Source organism: Coffea arabica, chromosome 2e (assembly GCF_036785885.1).
Source record: "Coffea arabica cultivar ET-39 chromosome 2e, Coffea Arabica ET-39 HiFi, whole genome shotgun sequence".
Lineage (NCBI taxonomy): Eukaryota > Viridiplantae > Streptophyta > Magnoliopsida > Gentianales > Rubiaceae > Coffea > Coffea arabica.
Genome location: NC_092313.1, coordinates 74,679,254 through 74,701,441, shown reverse-complemented (window position 1 = coordinate 74,701,441; position 22,188 = coordinate 74,679,254). Strand labels below are relative to the sequence as shown.

General features: G+C 35.6%; 3 protein-coding genes across 3 annotated transcripts; all 3 read right to left on the bottom strand.

Moving 5' to 3' along the window:
* Nucleotides 1-367: 367 nt before the first annotated feature.
* LOC113733132 (cathecol O-methyltransferase 1-like) lies at nt 368-2,988 on the bottom strand. The gene is made up of 4 exons (XM_027259307.2): nt 2,256-2,988; nt 1,522-1,832; nt 1,107-1,171; nt 368-833 (listed from the first exon to the last, which is right to left on the bottom strand). The coding sequence occupies exons 1-4, from the start codon at nt 2,711-2,713 to the stop codon at nt 537-539; spliced, it is 1,131 nt and encodes a 376-aa protein (XP_027115108.1). The 5' UTR covers nt 2,714-2,988; the 3' UTR covers nt 368-536.
* Nucleotides 2,989-4,985: 1,997 nt separating this feature from the next.
* On the bottom strand, nt 4,986-7,738 carry LOC113733131 (cathecol O-methyltransferase 1). Its single transcript, XM_027259306.2, has 4 exons — nt 6,975-7,738; nt 6,198-6,508; nt 5,776-5,840; nt 4,986-5,506 (listed from the first exon to the last, which is right to left on the bottom strand). The coding sequence occupies exons 1-4, from the start codon at nt 7,430-7,432 to the stop codon at nt 5,210-5,212; spliced, it is 1,131 nt and encodes a 376-aa protein (XP_027115107.2). The 5' UTR covers nt 7,433-7,738; the 3' UTR covers nt 4,986-5,209.
* A 5,987-nt stretch (nt 7,739-13,725) lies between these two features.
* Nucleotides 13,726-21,753, bottom strand: LOC113729485 (cathecol O-methyltransferase 1-like). The gene is made up of 5 exons (XM_027253778.2): nt 21,729-21,753; nt 15,716-16,106; nt 14,940-15,250; nt 14,517-14,581; nt 13,726-14,247 (listed from the first exon to the last, which is right to left on the bottom strand). The coding sequence occupies exons 1-5, from the start codon at nt 21,751-21,753 to the stop codon at nt 13,951-13,953; spliced, it is 1,089 nt and encodes a 362-aa protein (XP_027109579.2). The 3' UTR covers nt 13,726-13,950.
* Between the last annotated feature and the right edge of the window lie 435 nt (nt 21,754-22,188).

Below are 22,188 nucleotides of genomic sequence, written 5' to 3'. Positions count from 1 at the left end.
ATGAGCGAAGGAAGAAAACTGCGAGGACCAGCTAAAAGTGCATGGACTAGATTGCTGCCAATCAAGCGAATGTTCAAAATCCATAATCCCTCGTACTATCTTGCTGTATATCGTATGTGTCATCTTGCTTTTCTTTGTCTTTCACTCTTCAATCATGTAACCTATTCTTCAATCATGTAACCTATTCTTCAATCATGTAACCTATTGAGCTTTGAAACTGAACATAAAGACTATTGGTATCTCAGCAACTCTAACCTCGAGTCAAAACCAATTTCCTTTCATGTGTTCAGGGAGTGAAATGCATACATTAGTAGATGAACTCTAACAGCCAAGCTCAAGCAATAATCAAGCTGATACAACCATCGTATGCATGAATTTACGTTGTTGTAGAACATTTCAGTTTGCCATGAAGATGCTCATTTTTTTGGCACAGTTATAGAGAATTGGTTGGTTGGTGGGTTACAAATGACACCAAAATACATTTCACCATCTAAAATTAATGAAGATAAGAGTACAATGCACCATGAACCAGCCATCTACTTGTAGAACTCCATGACCCACACGTTACACACAAAACATACTACCCTTATACCTCTAAATCCTGCTGCAGTAGCCAAATCAAGAAACTCTGCTTCAGATCTCTCTTTTCCTCCAGGGTTTTGAGTCATGGTTATTAGATCAGATTGGCAAGTGGCTTTGATGCCTGCACTAGTATCAGGAACCACAGGAAGAATTGGATCTACGACTATTACCTTTCCATCATCCGGTAGAGCCTTGAAACAGTTCTTTAGCAACTTCAAGCAACGACCATCATCCCAAAAATGAAGTATCCACTACAAAAGCATTCATGTGATCATAAGAAAGAAGAGAACAATTAAGAACGTAATAATTATACTGTGGTCCATATCTTACAGAGGACACTTCAGAATCATTTTAAAGGTGTAAAAAAAGCAACTCGAATTACGAATTGGGTAGATAATTAGTTTGAGAAGATCGGCATAATATATTGTTCAGAGGGACCATTTCTTAAATAAGTATTGTATGCTTAATTGTTGCGACTGGTAACTCATTAGTACTAACAAGAATTCCTCAAGAGTTCAACTTACCTTCATAAAAATGGCATCTCCTTGTGGAACACTTACAAACATGTCACCGCCAACATGTTCTACCCCTGTAAAATTCACCTCAATAAGAATAGAAGCTAGAAGACCACTATGAAAGAATATTATGCGATATGAAAGACATTATGCTTTTTAAACAATTCTGCATATAGGGACTGCAGATAAGGTAATCAGCCCCATATGACATATGCAAGTTTCTTTACCCAACAATAAGGTTTAAGATAGAGAACAAAGCGATAATGTCTCTATTCCACAAAACTATGCCGCTAATTCCTAAGCATATTTTGCATCTTAATGAAGTTTATGAAATAAGTATTGGCACCCGTTTTCTTCTTCATTCTTTGCGTGCTATCTACTGATCAAACTAAGCATGATTTCGAGAGAAAGGACAGAATTATACCAGGATAGACCGGTGCATGTTGAATAACATGTGGCAAATCAAAATTAATCCCTTTGAGACTTGGGTATTTAGTTGTGATCACACTGAGGGTAACTCCAAGACCACCGCCAACATCTACCAAAGTTTTGAGGTGCTCAAAGCCTTTGTAGCGTTCAACAATTCTGTTAATGGCAATAGTTGCGTGGTTGATCATTGCCTTGTTGAAGACCTCATTGAATCTGGGGTCTCTACCAGGGTATTCAAATGCACGTACACCATATGCCCTATCAAACGGAACTCCTCCTTCACGAACTGCATCTTCTAATTGGTACCTAAATTAGGCGGATTTGATGAAGATTTTTGTACAAACCAAACTACCCTTACCTTATATATGCTATGAATAAAAGCAATTGATACTTATTATCCACACAAAAACAGAAATTTGACGGACTACAGAGGTGGGACTTTAGAAACATAATATACAGCCAAATTATGCTCAGACTTGAAGGTAGCATTTGCAAATCCAAGGACTTGTGCTTTCCCGTAAAGGGGCATGAATAACTGTTGAATTGGAAAGGTTGGTTTCGAAAAGAAAGGTTCTGGAACCATTTTAGGACACAAATTCTGACCAGGTACTCGGTCTTCCAGTAAACAGTGCAATGAATTTTTACGTATTTAATTAGGAGTGTACGAAAGCTTAATTGAGAGTAATAGAAGTAGAAGCAAACAGAAGCAGTAGAAGTCAAAACACTGACCAACTGTCAATGAAGACCTTATCTTGAAACAAGGCAAGCAGGGGGCCTAGTGAAACTCCTCCTCCTCCTGCTCCATATGTTTTGTTCTGCACAAAGTATTTGGCCACCGGTGCCAATCCATACACTCTTCTTTGGCTACTGATACTAGCATCCGCCTCGGCAACAGAACAGGTGAGCACCGAGTAGCTAGCCAGGAGCTGCAGCATCCTATCCAGCATAGCAGCCGCATCAGGGTTTTTAGGACACACCTGGGCTGCAATGTCCCAAGGCGACAATTGGGCACCTGGACCCGCTTGGGCAATGACCTCCAACACATCGAGCCGGATGGCAGCCAGCAGCACCATGGGCAAAGATACAGAGGTGACCAGTTGCATCGCGTACGAGAAGTGTTGCTCTTCTTGCTCATCTAGCCCTGCTTCAACAACAACATTGTCGATTGCTCTTGACGAAGAATCCATATCACCACTGCTACTACCTGTAACTCTTAACTCTGTAGACGATGATAGATCCCAGCTAGCTCATATATATATATATATACAGATTAGTTGTACTGTAGCATATATTGGCTTGGGTGCGGGGGTTGTGTTAATTGCCACTCATTGACTGCAAATTTTGAAATGATTATGGGACATGCGATTGAGCAGAAACTGTAAAAAATTTAAAGAACAAGCAACTGGAATGAGGCGTCTGGAACAAAGGGGAAGCAAGATTTGGAAGGGTAGCTTTGTAAATGTCAGGGTATAGTCTTAACTAGTTAAGGGATAATATCAGAAACCTCCCTTGTTCTCAAGGGAGGTTTCTCTTAATATCACTGGGTATCTTTAAGGTTTTAAAAATGTCACTTACCCCCCTCTAATAATTGCAAAAAAATTATATTAACCCTCACTCAATACATAATTTACATATCAAATGAATGGAGCTCAAAAATTAAAAAGAAAAGAAACAAAAGATATTTTCTTCTCTTTCCTTTTTCTCTAACATTCTCTTTTATTCATTTTTCGAATGACTATGTAATTTTTTATTTGTAAATTATAATAAATTGAATTTTGTTTATCTTTTACCTTGTATGATTGTGATAAAGTGGGGTACGAATTATTTGCTTATTTTGAGTTGCTTTTTATAATAATCAGTACAATTTAAAGGTTTGGGCATGAATTGAGAAGAGGTTGGAAAAAAATATAAAGTTCATAAAAAATCAGTTTGAACATATAGAGTAAAATTAGTCAACTGCATTTCTTTATAAATATCTTTTTATTTTTAAAATTTATATTTTTATGGACTATAGTATTATGATGTATTAGTACTACTAGAGATTGTTTTTTGGCAAACGGAGAGTACTGCTCCTTTTTTTTTTTTTTTTTTTTTTTTGTTCTCCCTCTGTTAAAAGGGGGTGCATCTTAAGCATGAGTTGGTGTGGTGTCTGTTTATTGGGCAATGTTTTATGTCTGTTTACTTTTTATTTTGTCGGCCAAAAATACTTCAGACAAATGACAAAATTCAAGAAAAATATTTTATTCAAATAGCTTTTCCATATTGTCTTAAAATTCTACAGATAGATTAGAAAAGTTGATTGGCATTATCATCGTACGTTTTGACAAATCAATTATTAAGTCACTCAAATTTAAAAAAAATAATAATCACAAGATTATTAAGGTGGATAAGTGATATTATTCTCTCTCACACGCACACACACATAATTAGACACCACCGTCAAGCCAAAGATTTCTGTCTTCTCTATACTTCTTACGTGGTAATCATATTGAACAACAAATTTTCATTTCTTTGGTCCCACTTGCTTTATTTTGCGGGAGGAATGAATGGAAGTCAGCATCTGTTCTTCAGTTCGTAAAAAGATGCAAATTGTGATTAAATCCACAAACTGGAGAGATAAATTTAAAAATGCACCCTCAAAGTTATAGAGACTTTCTATTTTGACCCTGCTTCTGCTTGAACTCGGATGATGACCACAAACTTCATGGCCTGCTGATTTTGCCTATATTATGTTGTCTGTCAACTTACTTCAAAAGTTCTTAGATGCTTGTTCGTGGGAATTAAAAGGCTTCCGTTGATTCCTAGCTCGTGGGAATTGGTTACATTGATCTGAGTGTAATTCTTTACTCACTAATCTTTCAAGATTAAGCATTTCCAACCTGAATTCCCACATTTTTTTTCTGGATCAATTATCTGCTTGAGTGATCGCTTACAAATCAGCGGATATGCAATGTCTAGCACAATGGCAAGTAGCAGCAGAACTAGACTAAACTCCCCCATTCTTTTGTCTTCAATTGCACTTGTTCCCACACTGATTTTCCTGCAATGTACGTCTACAAATTCCTTCTACATGATTATTACATTTTTCTGGCTTTCCTATGAAACAATAGGACCAGCTAAAAGTGCATGGACTAGAATGCTGCCAATCAAGCGACCGTTCAAACTCCATAATTCCTCGAACTATCTTGCTGTATATCGTATATGTCATCATGCTTTTGTTTTTCTTTCACTCTTCAATCATGTAACCTATTGAGCTTTGGAACTGAACATAAAGACTAATGGTATCTCAGCAACTCTAACCTCGAGCCAAAATCAATTTCCTTTAATGTGCTACACCAGACGATGTTCACAGCCAAGCTCAAGCAACAATCAAGCTGATATAACCATCGTATGCATGAATTTGCATTCTGTAGAACATTTCAGTTTGCCATGAAGATGCTCCTTTTTTTTTTGGCACAGTTTAGAGAATTGGTTGGTTGGTAGATTACCAATGACAATTTGTCTAGTCCAAAACAAGAGAATCCACATTATTTTTTCTGACAAGCCCAATATTATGACTAACATCAAACGTTCTTCCCCAATCCCCCCTCCCCCCAAACAAAAAAAAAGACAATTCTCCATCTAAAATTAGTGAAGATAAAACGAGAATGTTTTTAGAGTGCAATGCGCCATGAACTAGTCATCTACTTGTAGAACTCCATGACCCAGGCATTACACACAAAACATTCTACCCTTATACCTCTAAATCCAGCTGCAGTAGCCAAATCAATAAACTCTGCTTCGGATCTCTCTTTTCCTCCAGGGTTTTGAGCCATCATGATTACATCAGACTGGCAAATGACTTTGATGCTTGCACTAGTATCAGGAACCACAGGAACAATTGCATCTACAACTATTACCTTTCCATCCTTTGGTAGAGCCTTGAAACAGTTCTTTAGCAACTTCAAGCAACGACCATCATCCCAATCATGAAGTATCGACTACAAAAGAACGCATGTAAAAAGCATCAAAAGAAAGAAGAGAACGATAAAGAACGTAACAATTATTCTGTGGTCCATATCTTACAGAGGACACTTCAGAATCAGTTTAAAGTTGTAAAACAAGCAACTCAAACTACAATAATTAGTTTGAGAAGATCGGCATAATATATTGTTCAGAGGGACCATTTCTTAAATAAGTATTGTATGCTTAATTGTTGCGACTGGTAACTCATTAGTCCTAATAAGAATTCCTCAAGAGTTCAACTTACCCTCAGAAAAATGGCATCCCCTTGTGGAACACTGTCAAACATGTCTCCTCCAACATGTTCTACCCCTGCAAAATTCACCTTAATAAGAATAGAAGCTAGAAGACCACTATGAAAGAATGTTATACGAGATGAAAGAAATTATGGTTTTTAAACAATTCTGCATATAGGGACTGCAAATAAGGTAATCAGCTCCATATGACATATGCAAGTTTCTTTACCCAACAAAAGGTTTAAGATAGAGAACTCAGCAATAATGTCTCTATCCACAATACTATGCCTCTAATTCCTAAGTATATTTTGCATCTCAATGAAATTTATGAAAAAAGTATTGGCACCTGTATCCTTCTTCAGTCTTTGCATGCTATCTACTATTTGTTAATCAAACTATGCATATGATTTCGAGAGAAAGGACAGAATTATACCAGGATAGACCGGTGCATGTTGGATAACATGTGGCAAATCAAAATTAATACCCTTGAGACTTGGGTATTTAGCTGTGATCACGCCGAGGGTAACTCCAAGCCCACCACCAACATCTACCAAAGTTTTGAGGTGCTCAAAACCTTTGTAGCGTTTAACGATTCTGTTAATGGCAATAGTTGTGGGGTTGATCATTGCCTTGTTGAAGACCTCATTGAATCTGGGATCTCTAGCAGGGTATTCAAACGCATGTACACCATGTACCCTATCAAACGGAACTCCTCCTTCACGAACTGCATCTTCTAATTGGTACCTAAATTAGACAGATTTGATGAAGATTTTTGCACAAACCAAACTACCCTTACCTTATAATTTCTATGAATAAAAGCAATTGATACTTAATTATCCATGCAAAAACAGAAATTTGACGGACTACACAGGTGGGACTTTAGAAACATAATATACAGCCAAATTATGCTCTGACTTGAAGGTGGCATTTGCAAATCCAAGGACTTGTACTTTCCTGTAAAGGGGCATGAATAATTGTTGAATTGGAAAGGTTGGTTTCGAAAAGAAAGGTTCTGGAACCATTTTTTGGACACTAATTCTGACCAGGTATTCGGTCTTCCACAAAATAGTGCAACGAATTTTTACGTATTACTTAGGAGCGAGCAGAAGTCTTGCCCATTATTGGCCAGCAAGCCGTGCGAGACATAGTAAAAGCTTAATTGAAAGTAATAGATTTAGAAGCAAATAAAAGTGGAAGTGAAAACACTGACCAACTGTCAATGAAGACCTTATCCTGAAGCAAGGCCAGCAGGGGGCCTAGTGAAACTCCTCCTCCTCCTGCTGCATATGTTTTATTCTGCACAAAGTATTTGGCCACCGGTGCCAATCCATACACTCTTCTTCGGCTACTGATACTAGCATCCGCCTCGGCAACAGAGCAGGTGAGCACCGAGTAGCTAGCCAGGAGCTGCAGCATCCTATCCAGCATAGCAGCCGCATCAGGGTTTTTAGGACACGCCTGGGCTGCAATGTCCCAAGGCGACAATTGGGCACCTGGACCCGCTTGGGCAATGACCTCCAACACATCGAGCCGGATGGCAGCCAGCAGCACCATGGGCAGCGCTGCAGAGCTGACCAGTTGCATCGCGTACGAGAAGCGTTGCTCTTCTTGCTCATCTAGTCCTGCTTCAACTACAACATCGTCGGTTGCTCTTGACGAAGAATCCATATCACTACTGCTACTACCAGCAACTCTGACTCTATAGATGCTGATAGATCCCAGCTAGGCTATGCGTATATATTCAGCTTAGTAGTACTGTAGCATATATTGGATTGGGTGCGAGGGTTGTGTTAAACTCTTAATTGCCACTCATTGACGGCAAATTTTCAAATGGGACGTCCGATTGAGCAGAAACTGTGAAAATTTAAAGAGAAAGCAATTGGAATGAGGCGTCTGGAATCAAGGGGGAGCAAGATCTGGAAGGGTAGCTTTGTAAATGTAAGGGTATACTCTTAACTAGTTTAGTTAAGGGATAATATCAGAAACCTCCCTTGAGGTTTCTCTTAATATCACTTGGTATCTTTGTGGTTTTAAAAATTCACTTACCCCCTCCAGTAATTGCAAAAAGACTATATTAACCCTCACTCAATACATAATTTACATATCAAATAAATGAGCTCAAAAATTAAAAAGACAAGAAACAAAAGATATTTTCTTCTCTTTCTTTTTTCTCTAACATTCTCTTTTATTCATTTTTCGGATAACTATGCAATCTTTTATTTGTAAATTATAATAAATTGAATTTTGTTTATCTTTTACTTTTTATGATTGTGATAGAGTGGGGTATGAATTATTTGCTTATTTTGAGTTGCTTTTTATAATAATCAATACAATTTAAAGGTTTGGGCATGGATTGAGAAGAAGTTGGAAAAAAATATAAAGTTCATAAAAAATCAGTTTGAACATATAGGGTAAAATTAGTCGACTGCGTTTCTTTATAAATGTCTTTTTATTTTTAAAATTTATATTTTTATGAACTATAGTATTATGATGTAATAGAACTACTAGAGATTGTTTTCTAGGTGATGGTTTTCTTGAAATAAACAAAATGATTTATGAGTATTTTTATTTAGCAAGTAGAAGGATAGTTTAGGGTTTTCAAAAATTTTGTTACACAAATAACGAAAATAAAGGAGGTAAGTGATATTTTTAAAACTTTAGAGGTGCCAAGTGATATTAAGAGAAATCTCAATAGAGGAGGTTTATGATATTATCCCTCTAATTAATTTGAAAGAAAGTTAAAGAGTGTTTTAAACTTTTTTTGAATGCTACTATCATTCGCTATTGTATATGATAATTGATTAATATTACTACTTACTTTTTACGTAAAACTATTAAATATAAATATAAATTTGATGGGCTATAGATTTCAATTTGTTCTTCCAACCCCCCTTTGTCCAACTTAATTGTGAGCGGTGGTACGTATTACAAGTCTCATTAACACAGTCCACATAAGTAATGTTTGACTACCTATATCTAAATGCAGAAGTCACGCACGCATGCAACTTTCTCGTCATGTACCGTCCAAGACGTACCTTTCCTTCCTCGTGTGTGTGCAACTTTGCAGCTTCTACAAAAGGAAAACCAACTTAAAGGTGCCAAAACAAGAGGTGTTGCGAATGGAGTTGTGGGTGGTGCTATGGAATGGAGAATGGAGAGTTGTGGTGGCAAAAGGAGAGTACTGCTCTTTTTTTTTTTTTTTTGGCTCTCCCTCTGTTAAAAGGGAGTGCATCTTAATCATGAGTTGGTGTGGTGTCTGGTTAAGATTTGTTGTTGGAATTATGGCAAAATCACAGATTTATTTCTGTTTACTTTTTATTTTGTCGGGCAAAAATACTTCAGACAAATGACAAAATTCAAGAAAAATATTTTATTCAAATAGCTTTTCTATATTATCTTAAAATTCTACAGATAGATTAGAAAAGTTGATTGGCATTATCATCGTACGTTTTGACAACTCAATTATTAAGTCACTTAAATTAAAAAAAATATCACTCAACCTCAACAGCAGAGACTCTACCATCCATTTGAATGTTATACCTTCAGATTGAATTCACCATTGTATAATTATAATATTTTCAAGAATTGACAAGAAATTGAAGGAATGATTTCCCAAACAAACCATAAAGTTTTCTAATTCAAGTTTGCTATTTTTCTAGCTTAATTGATAAGGTTTGGGGTTATTTAAAAGAATATTAAGTGTCACACGACAAAATAATGTCCACTCAACTTCTAGTTTTCAAATGAATGTCCATTTTGTTTATAATGAATTGAGACCGTTGGTAAGCCTAGAGAGTTGGTGTTCCCGGCATAAGACTCTGGTGTTCCCATAGGATAGATGAATAGAAGAGATTAGCAAAAATGGCAGCTAAATTGAAACGGTGGATGACTAGATCTGATTCAAAGAATTCAGACTTGGTATTAAGTAATGAAATTAAGATGGAAATAGATAATTCTAATTGGACCATACCTGAACAGAAAATTGAAGAAATTTACAAAGTAGGATTATTTGATTTTAAAGTAGCAATGACTATAAAAATACATGAAGAAACACGATCAGTAAACGAACAATTTCAAACTATACATTTGTTAAATGACCACGCATTACAAAAATACATTAATAATGGTTAGAGATATATTCACATGGGTTTGGTACAAGTAGCCGTAAAACCTTTAGTTCATATGGGGGTTGATGCTCCGATCTTTATGGCATTAAGAGATAAAAGACTTATAAGATATAAAAGCTCTTTATTAGCATTAATTCAAACTAACACATGTAATGGTCCTATCTATTTTAATTGTGCACCTAACTATTCAATAAAAATATTTCAAATAGAATTTATACTTATTATATTAAAAATCCACAAGGAGAAATTCAGCCTATTCCTTATCATCAAATTCAAAATTACTCCCCAGTTTATATTAGACCTAGTTTTTGGTCTGTTCAGACTCCAAAAGAAAAAGCCTTTCTTCTCACAAGACAAATTAATTCCAATATTATTTTCAAGATGTCCTCAAAAAAGCCGGTCATCCTCAGGAAGAGATTCAATATTATGACCAACACATTCAACAGCTTCGAGAGAAACTCAACAAAATTATTTCTTGACTTTAATTTTGCAGATATGGCTCGCACTCCAAAGGATTATGAAATGTCTCAAAGTAAGGTTCCTACTTCAAATAGATATAGTTTATTTCAAGATTTCCCAGCTTTATCTTATGTTCAAGCAGCTCAAAATCCATCCAATTCTTCAAAAGCACCACAAACCCCAATTGCAAAAGAAAAATCTCCTTACATTACAAAACCCTTGATTCAACATATTACTCTAACCAAATTCAAAGAAGTACCTCCCTATGCCACACTCAAAACACTTACTCAGAGGATTTTCCCAGAAGGATGCTATTGGTGTCCTGATGATTCCCTCAAAAATCAATCTTATTATGAACTGATTTTAGTTGATACTGGATCAGTCGAAATTATTGCAAAACCCAATCCTTCAAATTCAAAGGAAATAGCCCATTGCAAATGTATAATTAAAAAGGTATGCTCCCCAGGAGAATGGGCCTCAATTTATTCAAAAAAGAACTTTTCAGTCTGAAGGATTCCAGACGGATTCACATATCAGGATTACAAACAGGCCTGGTATAGAGCTTTTCTATACAGACCATTTGATCATTCATGGTTTTTTATATTCCATGAACATTGCCCAAAGGATTTTCCAAGGACATTCATCAAAGGTTTTTTGATCATTCTATACGAAGGATTAGAAAAGTTGATTGGCATTATCATCGTACGTTTTGACAACTCAATTATTAAGTCACTTAACTTAAAAAAAAATATCACTCAACCTCAACAGCAGAGACTCTACCATCCATTTGAATGTTATACCTTCAGATTGAATTCACCATTGTATAATTATAATATTTTCAAGAATTGACAAGAAATTGAAGGAATGATTTCCCAAACAAACCATAAAGTTTTCTAATTCAAGTTTGCTATTTTTCTAGCTTAATTGATAAGGTTCGGGGTTATTTAAAAGAATATTAAGTGTCACACGACAAAATAATGTCCACTCAACTTCTAGTTTTCAAATGAATGTCCATTTTGTTCATTTCAAATATTGGTTCCTTCTGCTTCCTAATTCCATATTATTAAGAAAAATTACACATTTTAATGTTTCTCACATTATAAAAGCATTGTAATTTACTCTCAAAGTCCATTTTAATGTATTTTTTCGCTTGAGAAGCGCATGAACCATCATGACTTAGTAATGTTAAAAGTGATGCCATTGTGATTTGATTTCTTGTCTCTTATTCGAGTGGATCATACAAAAGAGAAAATACTAAGTAATATTAAATTTACAAGGATTATTATTAACGATGAATAGTCGTTAAAGAGAAAAGTAATTGTACAAAAAGAATAGCAAAAAATTTAGAAACAAATCCTAGCTATGCTTAACTTTCCTTTCAAAAAGAATAGAAATTCTTCAACTCTTCTGATGACTGACCTTTTAACTATCTTTCACATCGGATTGTTAGGATAACAACAGAGAATTTTGAATACTTGCACCCTCAAAGTTATAGAGACTTTCCAAATCATTTGTAGGACAAACGTACTCCAAGATCAATTCCCTTATTTTATATATGTTGCCATTCATGTATCCACCAAACTTTATTAATCTTTTTAATGTCTCAGCAAAGATTCCATATTCTCGAAATTTTTGCAATTTTGCATTATGTAATCGAAACAACCTTCAATATTTTACTCCAAAAATTTAGAAAACTCATCCATCCTAATAATGACATTCCAATAAACACTATTCACTACAAGATTTTTTTTAGGTGGATAAGTGATATTATTCTCTCTCACACGCATACACACACATATAATTAGGGACCAGGGTCAGGAACGGTTTCGTGAAGGTTATGTGCATTTTGCACACGGCGTAACTCTTGTTTGCACATGGTGTAACTTACTTTTAACAACATGTAATACTAAAACAAAATTTTGTGTATTCCACACATATTATTAAAAACGAGGTACAAGATGAGATCTGGATCAAACAAATTTTTTTGGCCAAATCTTGGCCGTGTGAAATGTCAAGATACAATTTTTTTTTTACCAAATTTTGGCCGTGAATTGTCAGCAACGGTTGCTTCCTGCAACCATTCCTGCCCCTCTTCCATAATTAGACTCCACTGTCAAGCCAAAAGATTTCTGTCTTCTCTATACTTCTTACATTGTTATCATATTGAGCAATAAATTTTCGTTTCTTTGGTCCCCCTTGCTTTATTTTGTGGGAGGAATGAATGGAAGTCAGCATCTGTTCTTCAGTTCGTAAAAGATGCAAATTGTGATTGAATCCACAAACTGGAGAGATTAATTTAAAATGCACCCTCAAAGTTATAGAGACTTTCTATTTTGACCCTGCTTCTGCTTAAACTCGGATGATGACCACATATTTCATGGCCAGCTGATTTTGCCTATATTATGTTGTTCACTTACTTCAAAAGTTCTTAGATGCTTGTTCCAGGTAATTAACAGGCTTCCATTGATTCCTAGGTCATGGGAATTGGTTCTATTGATCTGAGTGTAATTCTTTACTCACTAATCTTTCAAGGTTAAGCATTTCCAACCTGAATTCCCTCACTTTTTTTCTGGATCAATTATCTGCTTGAGTGATCGCTTACAAATTAGCAGATATGCAATATCCAGCACAATGGCAAGTAGCAACAGAAATAGACTAAACTCCCCCATTCTTTTGTCCTTGATTGCACTCGTTCCCACACTCATTTTCTTGCAACGTACGTCTACAAATTCCTTCTATATGATTATCACATTTTTCTGTCCTTCCTATGAAATTTAATGGAAGCTCTAATTTAAATGTGTTAGGTTCATGAGTAAAGGATTATATCCGTCGGAAAGATGGAGAAAGAGCAATTAATATGTAAGTAAGGATCCAAGACCTAAAGGTTTAAGTTTTTGGATCAGAATTGGGTTCCTAATTTACATTTTGGACTCTTTGATAAACTCTTTCAAGGTGTTTCTCCCTGTCAAAATGATGAAAGAACTAAAAAAACAAGATCGAAGATGTCTGCGAGGAAACAATTCGGACCAGCTAAAAGTGCATGGACTAGAATGCTGCCAATCAAGCGACCGTTCAAACTCCATAATTCCTCGTACTATCTTGCTGCATATCGTATATCTCATCATGCTTTTGTTTTTCTTTCACTCTTCAATCATGTAACCTATTGAGCTTTGGAACTGAACATAAAGACTATTGGTATCTCAGCAACTCTAACCTCGAGCCAAAATCAATTACCTTTAATGTGCTACACTAGACGATGTTCACAGCCAAGGTCAAGCAACAATCAAGCTGATATAACCATCGTACGCATGAATTTGCATTCTTGTAGAACATTTCAGTTTGCCATGAAGATGCTCCTTTTTTTTTTTGGCACAGTTTAGAGAATTGGTTGGTTGGTAGATTACCAATGACAATTTGTCTAGTCCAAAACAAGAGAATCCACATTATTTTTTCTGACAAGCCCAATATTATGACTAACATCAAACGTTCTTCCCCAATCCCCCCTCTCCCCAAACAAAAAAAAAAGACAATTCTCCATCTAAAATTAGTGAAGATAAAACGAGAATGTTTTTAGAGTGCAATGCGCCATGAACTAGTCATCTACTTGTAGAACTCCATGACCCAGGCATCACACACAAAACATTCTACCCTTATACCTCTAAATCCAGCTGCAGTAGCCAAATCAAGAAACTCTGCTTCGGATCTCTCTTTTCCTCCAGGGATTTGAGCCATCATGATTATATCAGACTGGCAAATGGCTTTGATGCTTGCACTAGTATCAGGAACCACAGGAACAATTGCATCTACAACTATTACCTTTCCATCCTTTGGTAGAGCCTTGAAACAGTTCTTTAGCAACTTCAAGCAACGACCATCATCCCAATTATGAAGTATCGACTACAAAAGAACGCATGTAAAAAGCATCATAAGAAAGAAGAGAACGATAAAGAACGTAACAATTATTCTGTGGTCCATATCTTACAGAGGACACTTCAGAATGAGTTTAAAGTTGCAAAACAAGCAACTCGAACTACAATAATTAGTTTGAGAAGATCGGCATAATATATTGTTCAGAGGGACCATTTCTTAAATAAGTATTGTATGCTTAATTGTTGCGACTGGTAACTCATTAGTCCTAATAAGAATTCCTCAAGAGTTCAACTTACCCTCAGAAAAATGGCATCCCCTTGTGGAACACTTTCAAACATGTCTCCTCCAACATGTTCTACCCCTGCAAAATTCACCTTAACAAGAATAGAAGCTAGAAGACCACTTTGAAAGAATGTTATACGAGATGAAAGAAATTATGGTTTTTAAACAATTCTGCATATAGGGACTGCAAATAAGGTAATCAGCTCCATATGACATATGCAAGTTTTTTACCCAACAAAAGGTTTAAGATAGAGAACTCAGCGATAGTTATCTCTATTCCACAATACTATGTCTCTAATTCCTAAGTATATTTTGCATCTTAATGAAGTTTATGAAATAAGTATTGGCACCTGCTTCCTTCTTCATTCTTTGCATGCTATCTACTATTTGTCAATCAAACTAAGCATATGATTTCAAGAGAAAGGACAGAATTATACCAGGATATACCGGTGCATGTTGAATAACATTTGGCAAATCAAAATTAATACCCTTGAGACTTGGGTATTTAGCTGTGATCACGCCGAGGGTAACTCCAAGCCCACCACCAACATCTACCAAAGTTTTGAGGTGCTCAAAACCTTTGTAGCGTTCAACCATTCTGTTAATGGCAATAGTTGCGGGGTTGACCATTGCCTTGTTGAAGACCTCATTGAATCTGGGATCTCTAGCAGTGTATTCAAATGCATGCATACCATGTACCCTATCAAACGGAACTCCTCCTTCACGAACTGCATCTTCTAATTGGTACCTAAATTAGGCGGATTTGATGAAGATTTTTCTACAAACCAAACTACCCTTACCTTATAACTGCTATGAATAAAAGCAATTGATACTTAACTATCCATGCAAAAACAGAAATTTGATGGACTACGGAGGTGGGACTTTAGAAACATAATATACAGCCAAATTAGGCTCTGACTTGAAGGTGGCATTTGCAAATCCAAGGACTTGTACTTTCCTGTAAAGGGCATGAATAAGTGTTGAATTGGAACGTTTGGTTTCGAAAAGAAAGGTTCTGGAACCATTTTTTGGACACTAATTCTGACCAGGTATTCGGTCTTCCACAAAATAGTGCAATGAATTTTTACGTATTACTTAGAAGCGAGCAAAAGTCTTGCCCAGTATTGCCCAACAAGCCGTGAGAGATAAAGTAAAAGCTTAATTGAAAGTAATAGATTTAGAAGCAAATAAAAGTGGAAGTGAAAACACTGACCAACTGTCAATGAAGACCTTATCTTGAACCAAGGCCAGCAGGGGGCCTAGTGAAACTCCTCCTCCTGCTCCATATGTTTTATTCTGCACAAAGTATTTGGCCACCGGTGTCAATCCATACACTCTTCTTTGGCTACTTATACTAGCATCCGCTTCGGCAACAGAGCAGGTGAGCACCGAGAAGCTAGCCAGGAGCCGCAACATCCTATCCAGCATAGCAGCCGCGTCTGGGTTTTTAGGACACACCTGAGCCGCAATGTCCCATGGCGACAATTGTGCACCTGGACCTGCTTCGGCAATGACCTCCAACACATCGAGCCGGATAACAGCCAGCAGCACCATGGGCAAAGATACAGAGGTGACCAGTTGCTTCGCGTACGAGAAGTGTTGTTCTTCTTGCTCATCTAGTCCTGCTTCAACAACAACATTGTTGGTTGCTTTTGACAAAGAATCCATAGTCACTACCGCTACTACCAGTAACTCTATAGATGATGATAGATCCCAGCTAGGCTATGTGTATATATTCAGATTAGAGCTCAAGTGAGTAACAGTGAGGGCCGAGTAGTACTGAAAATAGCTTGTTTCCCATTTCCTGCTAATCTAACGGCGCTATACCAATTGTCCCGCTCCCTGTACCCTTCAATCATTAAATAGGTATTTTTAGCTCTCTAATTAAAAGAAACGTATGCTAATAACTCTTCCGTCAATTTGAATTGTTACGTTCAACAGAAGAGTAGAGTTGGCTCTTGGCATTTTTAGCATGAGCCTTATTTGGCAAGCAAGTTTTAGTCAAGTTTATCTGTTATAAATTTTTTTAATAATTTTATCTACAATAATCTTTAAAAAAAATTTAAAAATTTTAAATTAAACACTTTAAAATATTCCAAAATTTATACATTTTAAAAATTTTTTCTACAACTTTTACAGTAAGTTACAATAAAATTTTAGACAAACATCTAAAAAACTCATTTACCAAATGAGGCCACAATTTTTATTACACATAACAAACCAAATTGACGAAAGATTATAAGCATATGCTTTAATTAGTAGGATGGTAAAAACTATCCATTTAATAGATGAAAGGCCAAAGATTAAAATTTATATTAGTTTAAGGGCCATTGGTACGTTTTGTCCAGTTACGTAGATTGTATAGGTGCAGCCAAAATTTTTTTTTTCAGGTACTCCACATCTCCACCTCTCTATGATGTCTAGTTTCTTCTTTTGTTTTGTTTTTTTTTTTTTGTCAACACAGGGGTGTCCGGGTCAAGACCCGAAGGCGGCCCGACTAATCCCCTGTGCCTGGAATACAGCACCACCCCAACCGCACCCAGGCGTTAAGTAAGGTTCGACCCCACGACCTGCGAGTGTCGGAAGCAGCCACAGACCGCGTGATATAGCCCGGGGGTTGTCTAGTTTCTTCGTGTCTTGTATTTTCTTCTTTTTATAGGTACTAGCTACCGGCCATTGCCGTCAATCAATCTCATTCAGACGGTCCGACAAGGAACCTATCTCTGAATGTGAAAGTCGCGTATGCAACTAGTGGTTTAGTTTCTACGTAAAGGGAAACCTTAAGGTACTAAGAAGAGGTGTTGCGAGTGGAGTTGTGGCCTATGGAGAACGGAGAGTTGTGGCAAAAGGAGAAGGGGCTGCATCTTTTGTATTGGTTGGTGTGGTGTGTGGTTAAAGTTTTGGTTGTTGGATTCAGGTCAAAATCACGGATTTATTAGGCAATGTTTTATATCTTTTTACTAAAAAATGACAAAAATCAAGAAAAATATTTTATTCAAATAGCTTGCCTATATAATCTTAAAATTCTGTAGCTAGATTAGAAAAGTTGATTAGCATTACCATTGTAAGTTTTGACAACTGAATTATTAAGTCACTCAAATAAGAGGGGAGAATTGATTGAGTGATAAGGTAGAAGGGATTGTAAATAAGACATTTTAAATTTAACATCTCTCACTTATAAAAACAAGCCACTCAAACAAAAAAAAATAATTACTCAACTTATTTGAGTATTGTACCTTCAGATTGAATTCCATATTGTATGGTGAAGTAGATCATTTTGACCCTTAAATTGTAACAATTCATATCAGTAAAAATACGAACCACTATCACCATTGAGCGATAGAAATTGAAGGAATGGTTTCCTAAACGAATCATGGAATTTTTTTGTGACGACCCCACATTTCCCTAGAGTATACCTAAGAGTTTGACGGATGCCAGCTCTCATCAGGACTCACTACATTCATTTCAATAAATTCTCAAGATATCCGTTCAAACCTCAAAAATAACATTTGAATTCTACAATTCAATCAAAATTCAAATTTAATTACAACTAGAAAGTGAACATAAGATATACAACCAAATACCAATATACAATCTGTCTGTCAAAAAATACATGTGCAAGAGAATCATTACACTCTAGTTCAAACTTATCTATTCCGTATCTCAATTACTGTAAGAAAAACAAACTAATGGGATGAGTTAGAAGTCCAGTAAGATTTCCAAATAAGCATTCAAGTAGCAAATCACGGACATATTACATTTAACAACAACCATTAAAGGAAAATATTTGGAGCATTCAAGTAATAATAACACACTCAATAAAAGGATACATGCTCATTTGGAGCCATTCATTCATTCAGTCACTCAGTCTCTGTCCATTTCTTCCTTATACCTCCAACATTTGAAAATATTTAAAAATAAAAACTCTTACAGTAATCATTTCATTCTGTCAGTTATTAAGTCATTCATTTCAGCCATTGCATTTCATTCAATGGCCAGTATTCCACCTGATTTCGTAGTCATACTCGAGTATACCAAAACAGTGGCTCAAAATCACCAGCCTCCCGACCAAATCCGCTTCTGACTCGAGTTGACTGACATCAAAGGGTAAGGGCTCAATTCAGCCAATACGATACAATACACATGGCTTACATTCATGCATAAGCAATATTCAATCATTTGATCATTGAAAATTCATATTCATTTAGGTCGAGTACGATAAAGTACATACTAGCCTTTGAAAATCTATTTAATGATTATTAAAAAACATTTAACATTCAAACAATTATTACTAACATTCAACATAGTCATTTATTGCACAAATATGCAAGGAACACTCACCAATGAATTATAATCATTTCACTTCAAACCCCCTGATTCGTCCTCTTGGATATGCTCAATTCCTGTGATCATATAATATATCAAGAATCTAGCCACTTCATGCCAATATAAGTGGGCGTCAAAACTTCATTTAGCAAACAAAGTAATTGCAGGTTTAACCCCCATATAGTTTGTCAAAAGTACAATATTTTTCTTGTTCAAATCTAGAAAAAATCTCATACATGATAGATCAAGATTACAAGTATAATGCGGAGCAAGGACACGTCAAATATAGCCAAGACTTGTGAACAAAATGGGACAAGACTTTTAAACTATAAAGTTGGAAATGTCCGACTAGAAAACAATTTGGAAAAAACTCATTTCCTTTCATTTAAACCTCTTGATTTAGCTCAAAACCCATTCACATGTAAAAATCAAAGTCTTGGCAAATAATTTAGACAAAAGTATGCCAAAATCATCATGCAAAATGAAAACTCAAGTTCTCTCACTTGATCGTCCAATCAAGTAACATGTTCAATAACTTGTCCTCAAGTTTCTCTAACTAAAGTTCCAACTTATGTGTAAAGTAACTTCAAGCAAAGTAAGTCCAAATCATTCTCAATTATATTTTAACTTTCACTCTTGCTCACTTAACCAACAAGGAGAAAAATCCAGCAATATATCCTCCAATTCTTCAAGTTAACCATTCATTATTCAACCCTAATTCCATAACAAATTCATAGTCAATCAAGATAACACGTTATAGGGCTTATGTGGTACATATTTAGACATCAAAAACTATCAAACTTTTACATTTAAAATGTTTCAAGTAAACTACATCAAAACTGAAATTTTAAACCCCAAAGTTGGAAATTTCAACCAAAACTGGAAAATCACATATCGAATCTAGAAAATTCGTATCAAAGCTGGAACTTTTCATATCAAAACTAGAAAACCTCATATCAAAGCTATCAAATTCATCTCAAGGTTAGAAAATGCATATCAAGGCTGAAAAATTCAATAAACTTAATAAAATCATGAAATCCTCCATAATGAAGTCATATTTCGATTAAATGGCAAAAATAAAAAGAAAAAGGAAAATTGCTTAATCTTATATCTCAAACCCTTAAGATAAGATGTAAGGCAAGAGCTTTCTTCTTTCAAAAACTCCACCAAGAGCTTCCCTCGAATCTTCACTTAAAATCTATCGGAGTAGTTTAGGATTAATTTTTGAATTTCTCAAGAATTAAGCAAGAAATCAAGGCTAGAAAATGGAGTATTTTTTCCCTCTTTTCCTCCCAAATTTCATCCAACAAGAACCCAAGAAGAAGAAATGGTAATAAAGGCTTGGTTTAGGATAAGAATGAAACTTAGTCTTGATCAAGACTTCACGGTTGAGTGACAAGTGTCAAATCAAGATGTAATCCTTATCTAATTGTTTTCCATTCACTAAAATATCTAGTCCACCTCTAATTATCTCTTAACACCTTGTAGCACAATATTCCTTTTGTACAAAACTCTTTCTAATCTTTCAAATTTAGTGTACACATCTCACTAGTCAGTCATACTAGCATAATGTACTATGAAACTTAATATGCACTAAATTATAAAAGATAAAAAATAAAAATCTTTATTCAACAATTACAATCACCACGAAATTAAGACAAGTAAATAAGCAAGCAAAATAAAATAAAATAAAATATAAATTAATTTTTTTCAAAAAAAAGTATAAAATGATTTTCGAGTCCTCACACTTTTTCCGTCTTAAGAAAATTTCGTTCTCGAAATTCTAATCTTCACAGGATTTTAAAAATGGTTGTTGATCGATAGCATATACTCTCTCCGGTACCCTGGGCCAATTTTCTCCTTTTTGGATCTGTTTTGGAGTAGTTCTATCCACTTGTTGTACGTTCGACCCTCATTGCTGTTTTTTTGGCCAATTGTTAATTTGATGGTCAGCACTCTCACAAATTAAGCACTCTCACCCCTTCACCCAGCAATCATTCTCAATATGATTTGTCTTTCCACAATATCCACAAGTCAAGTGAGCAGTCATTGTTTAGCCTTTTCGAAGGATTCCCTCTTGTTGCCCTTTTTCTACCTGAATTCCTCTTGAAGAAATTTTTTCTAATTGTTTTAGTGTCAATGATGGGTAAGGTGAAAGGTTCACTCTTCTTATTTTGGAAGGTGATACGTTTTCTCTAAATTCCTCAGATTTACTATTAGGCACACTTCTTTTTCGTGTTTGAAAAGTTCTTACATATGCCTTTGCGTTCTTGATCTTTTGGGTTTTCTTAAGAGTTTTCGGTATTAACTTGAGCCGTCGCTAAAGTTTCTTTCCACATTCAATCCATGTACAAACCGTTTCACTTTCCTCTGCTCTGTAACCACCAATTCAGGAGTAAATTTGGACAATTTAGTGAACTGTATTTCATATTCAGACACATATAGAATTTTCTGATGTAGTCTGATAAAATCATCCTTTCTCTTCTCTTGGACCAAAGGTGGAAGATATTTCTCATTAAATTCCCTTACAAAGTTTATCCAAATCCATGCCATCTATTCTCTCTTTCATTTTGCCCTGATAACATTCCACCATGTTCGATCCAGTCCTTCAAATTCAAAGATGGCAAAAGTCACCAATCTTTCCTCTGTATAATTCAAAACTACAAAAATGTTAACCATTGTCTCCAATTAACTCTTAATTATCTCTGGATCAGACCCTCCAAAGAACTTAAGAGGAGCAAATTTTTGAAAATGCTCTAGGGCCCAATTCTCTCCTATCTTAGGGTTTCTAGACTGATTCACTAGGGTTTGACCTTGTTGCTTTACCAATTGCACTAAGATATTGATCATTTGTTGTATAGCCATCGCTACTTGGTCCCCTACTTCGATCATCGGTGCACGATCTTGCTCGGCCACTGCTTTCATTTCATTCCTTGATTCCTGCAATTGCTTAACCCCATGGCCACGTCCATGACTAGCCCCACGTTCACGACTAATCCCATGTCCACGATTTCGTCTTCCTTTCATTTTCTCTCTATTTTTTTTTTTTAAAAAATAGACTATATATACATGAGCAAAACTAAATCGGCTATAGCAACAAAATAAAGACATTTTCAAATCATGAAATCAAAGACAACAAAACACACTTAATATATATATAGCATACCAAATTCATAAATCAAATCATAGCAATACTATACATATCACCATATTTATAGTCAAGTACAAAAGACAACAACAAGTACTATATATATCAGCCTTAACACATCACTAACAAAAATACATGTAGTGGCAAAACAAGAATATGACGTATCATTCCAACTACTTAAACTTAAGTCCTACAACCTCAAATCTCTAACT

What these genes read in the sequence shown, in the direction of transcription:
- LOC113733131 (XM_027259306.2), bottom strand. Translation starts at nt 7,432, where the DNA reads ATGGATTCTTCGTCAAGAGCAACCGACGATGTTGTAGTTGAAGCAGGA. An exon ending in AAGGTCTTCATTGACAGTTG is followed by an intron (nt 6,509 to 6,974) that starts GTCAGTGTTTTC and finishes TGTCTAATTTAG; the next exon opens with GTACCAATTAGAAGATGCAG. An exon ending in ACATGCACCGGTCTATCCTG is followed by an intron (nt 5,841 to 6,197) that starts GTATAATTCTGT and finishes TGAATTTTGCAG; the next exon opens with GGGTAGAACATGTTGGAGGA.
- LOC113729485 (XM_027253778.2), bottom strand. Translation starts at nt 21,753, where the DNA reads ATGAAAGCAGTGGCCGAGCAAGATC. An exon ending in AGCAGTGGCCGAGCAAGATC is followed by an intron (nt 16,107 to 21,728) that starts GTGCACCGATGA and finishes ATGAGCAAGAAG; the next exon opens with AACAACACTTCTCGTACGCG. An exon ending in ACATGCACCGGTATATCCTG is followed by an intron (nt 14,582 to 14,939) that starts GTATAATTCTGT and finishes TGAATTTTGCAG; the next exon opens with GGGTAGAACATGTTGGAGGA.
- LOC113733132 (XM_027259307.2), bottom strand. Translation starts at nt 2,713, where the DNA reads ATGGATTCTTCGTCAAGAGCAATCGACAATGTTGTTGTTGAAGCAGGG. An exon ending in ACATGCACCGGTCTATCCTG is followed by an intron (nt 1,172 to 1,521) that starts GTATAATTCTGT and finishes TGAATTTTACAG; the next exon opens with GGGTAGAACATGTTGGCGGT. An exon ending in GAGATGCCATTTTTATGAAG is followed by an intron (nt 834 to 1,106) that starts GTAAGTTGAACT and finishes ATGCTTTTGTAG; the next exon opens with TGGATACTTCATTTTTGGGA.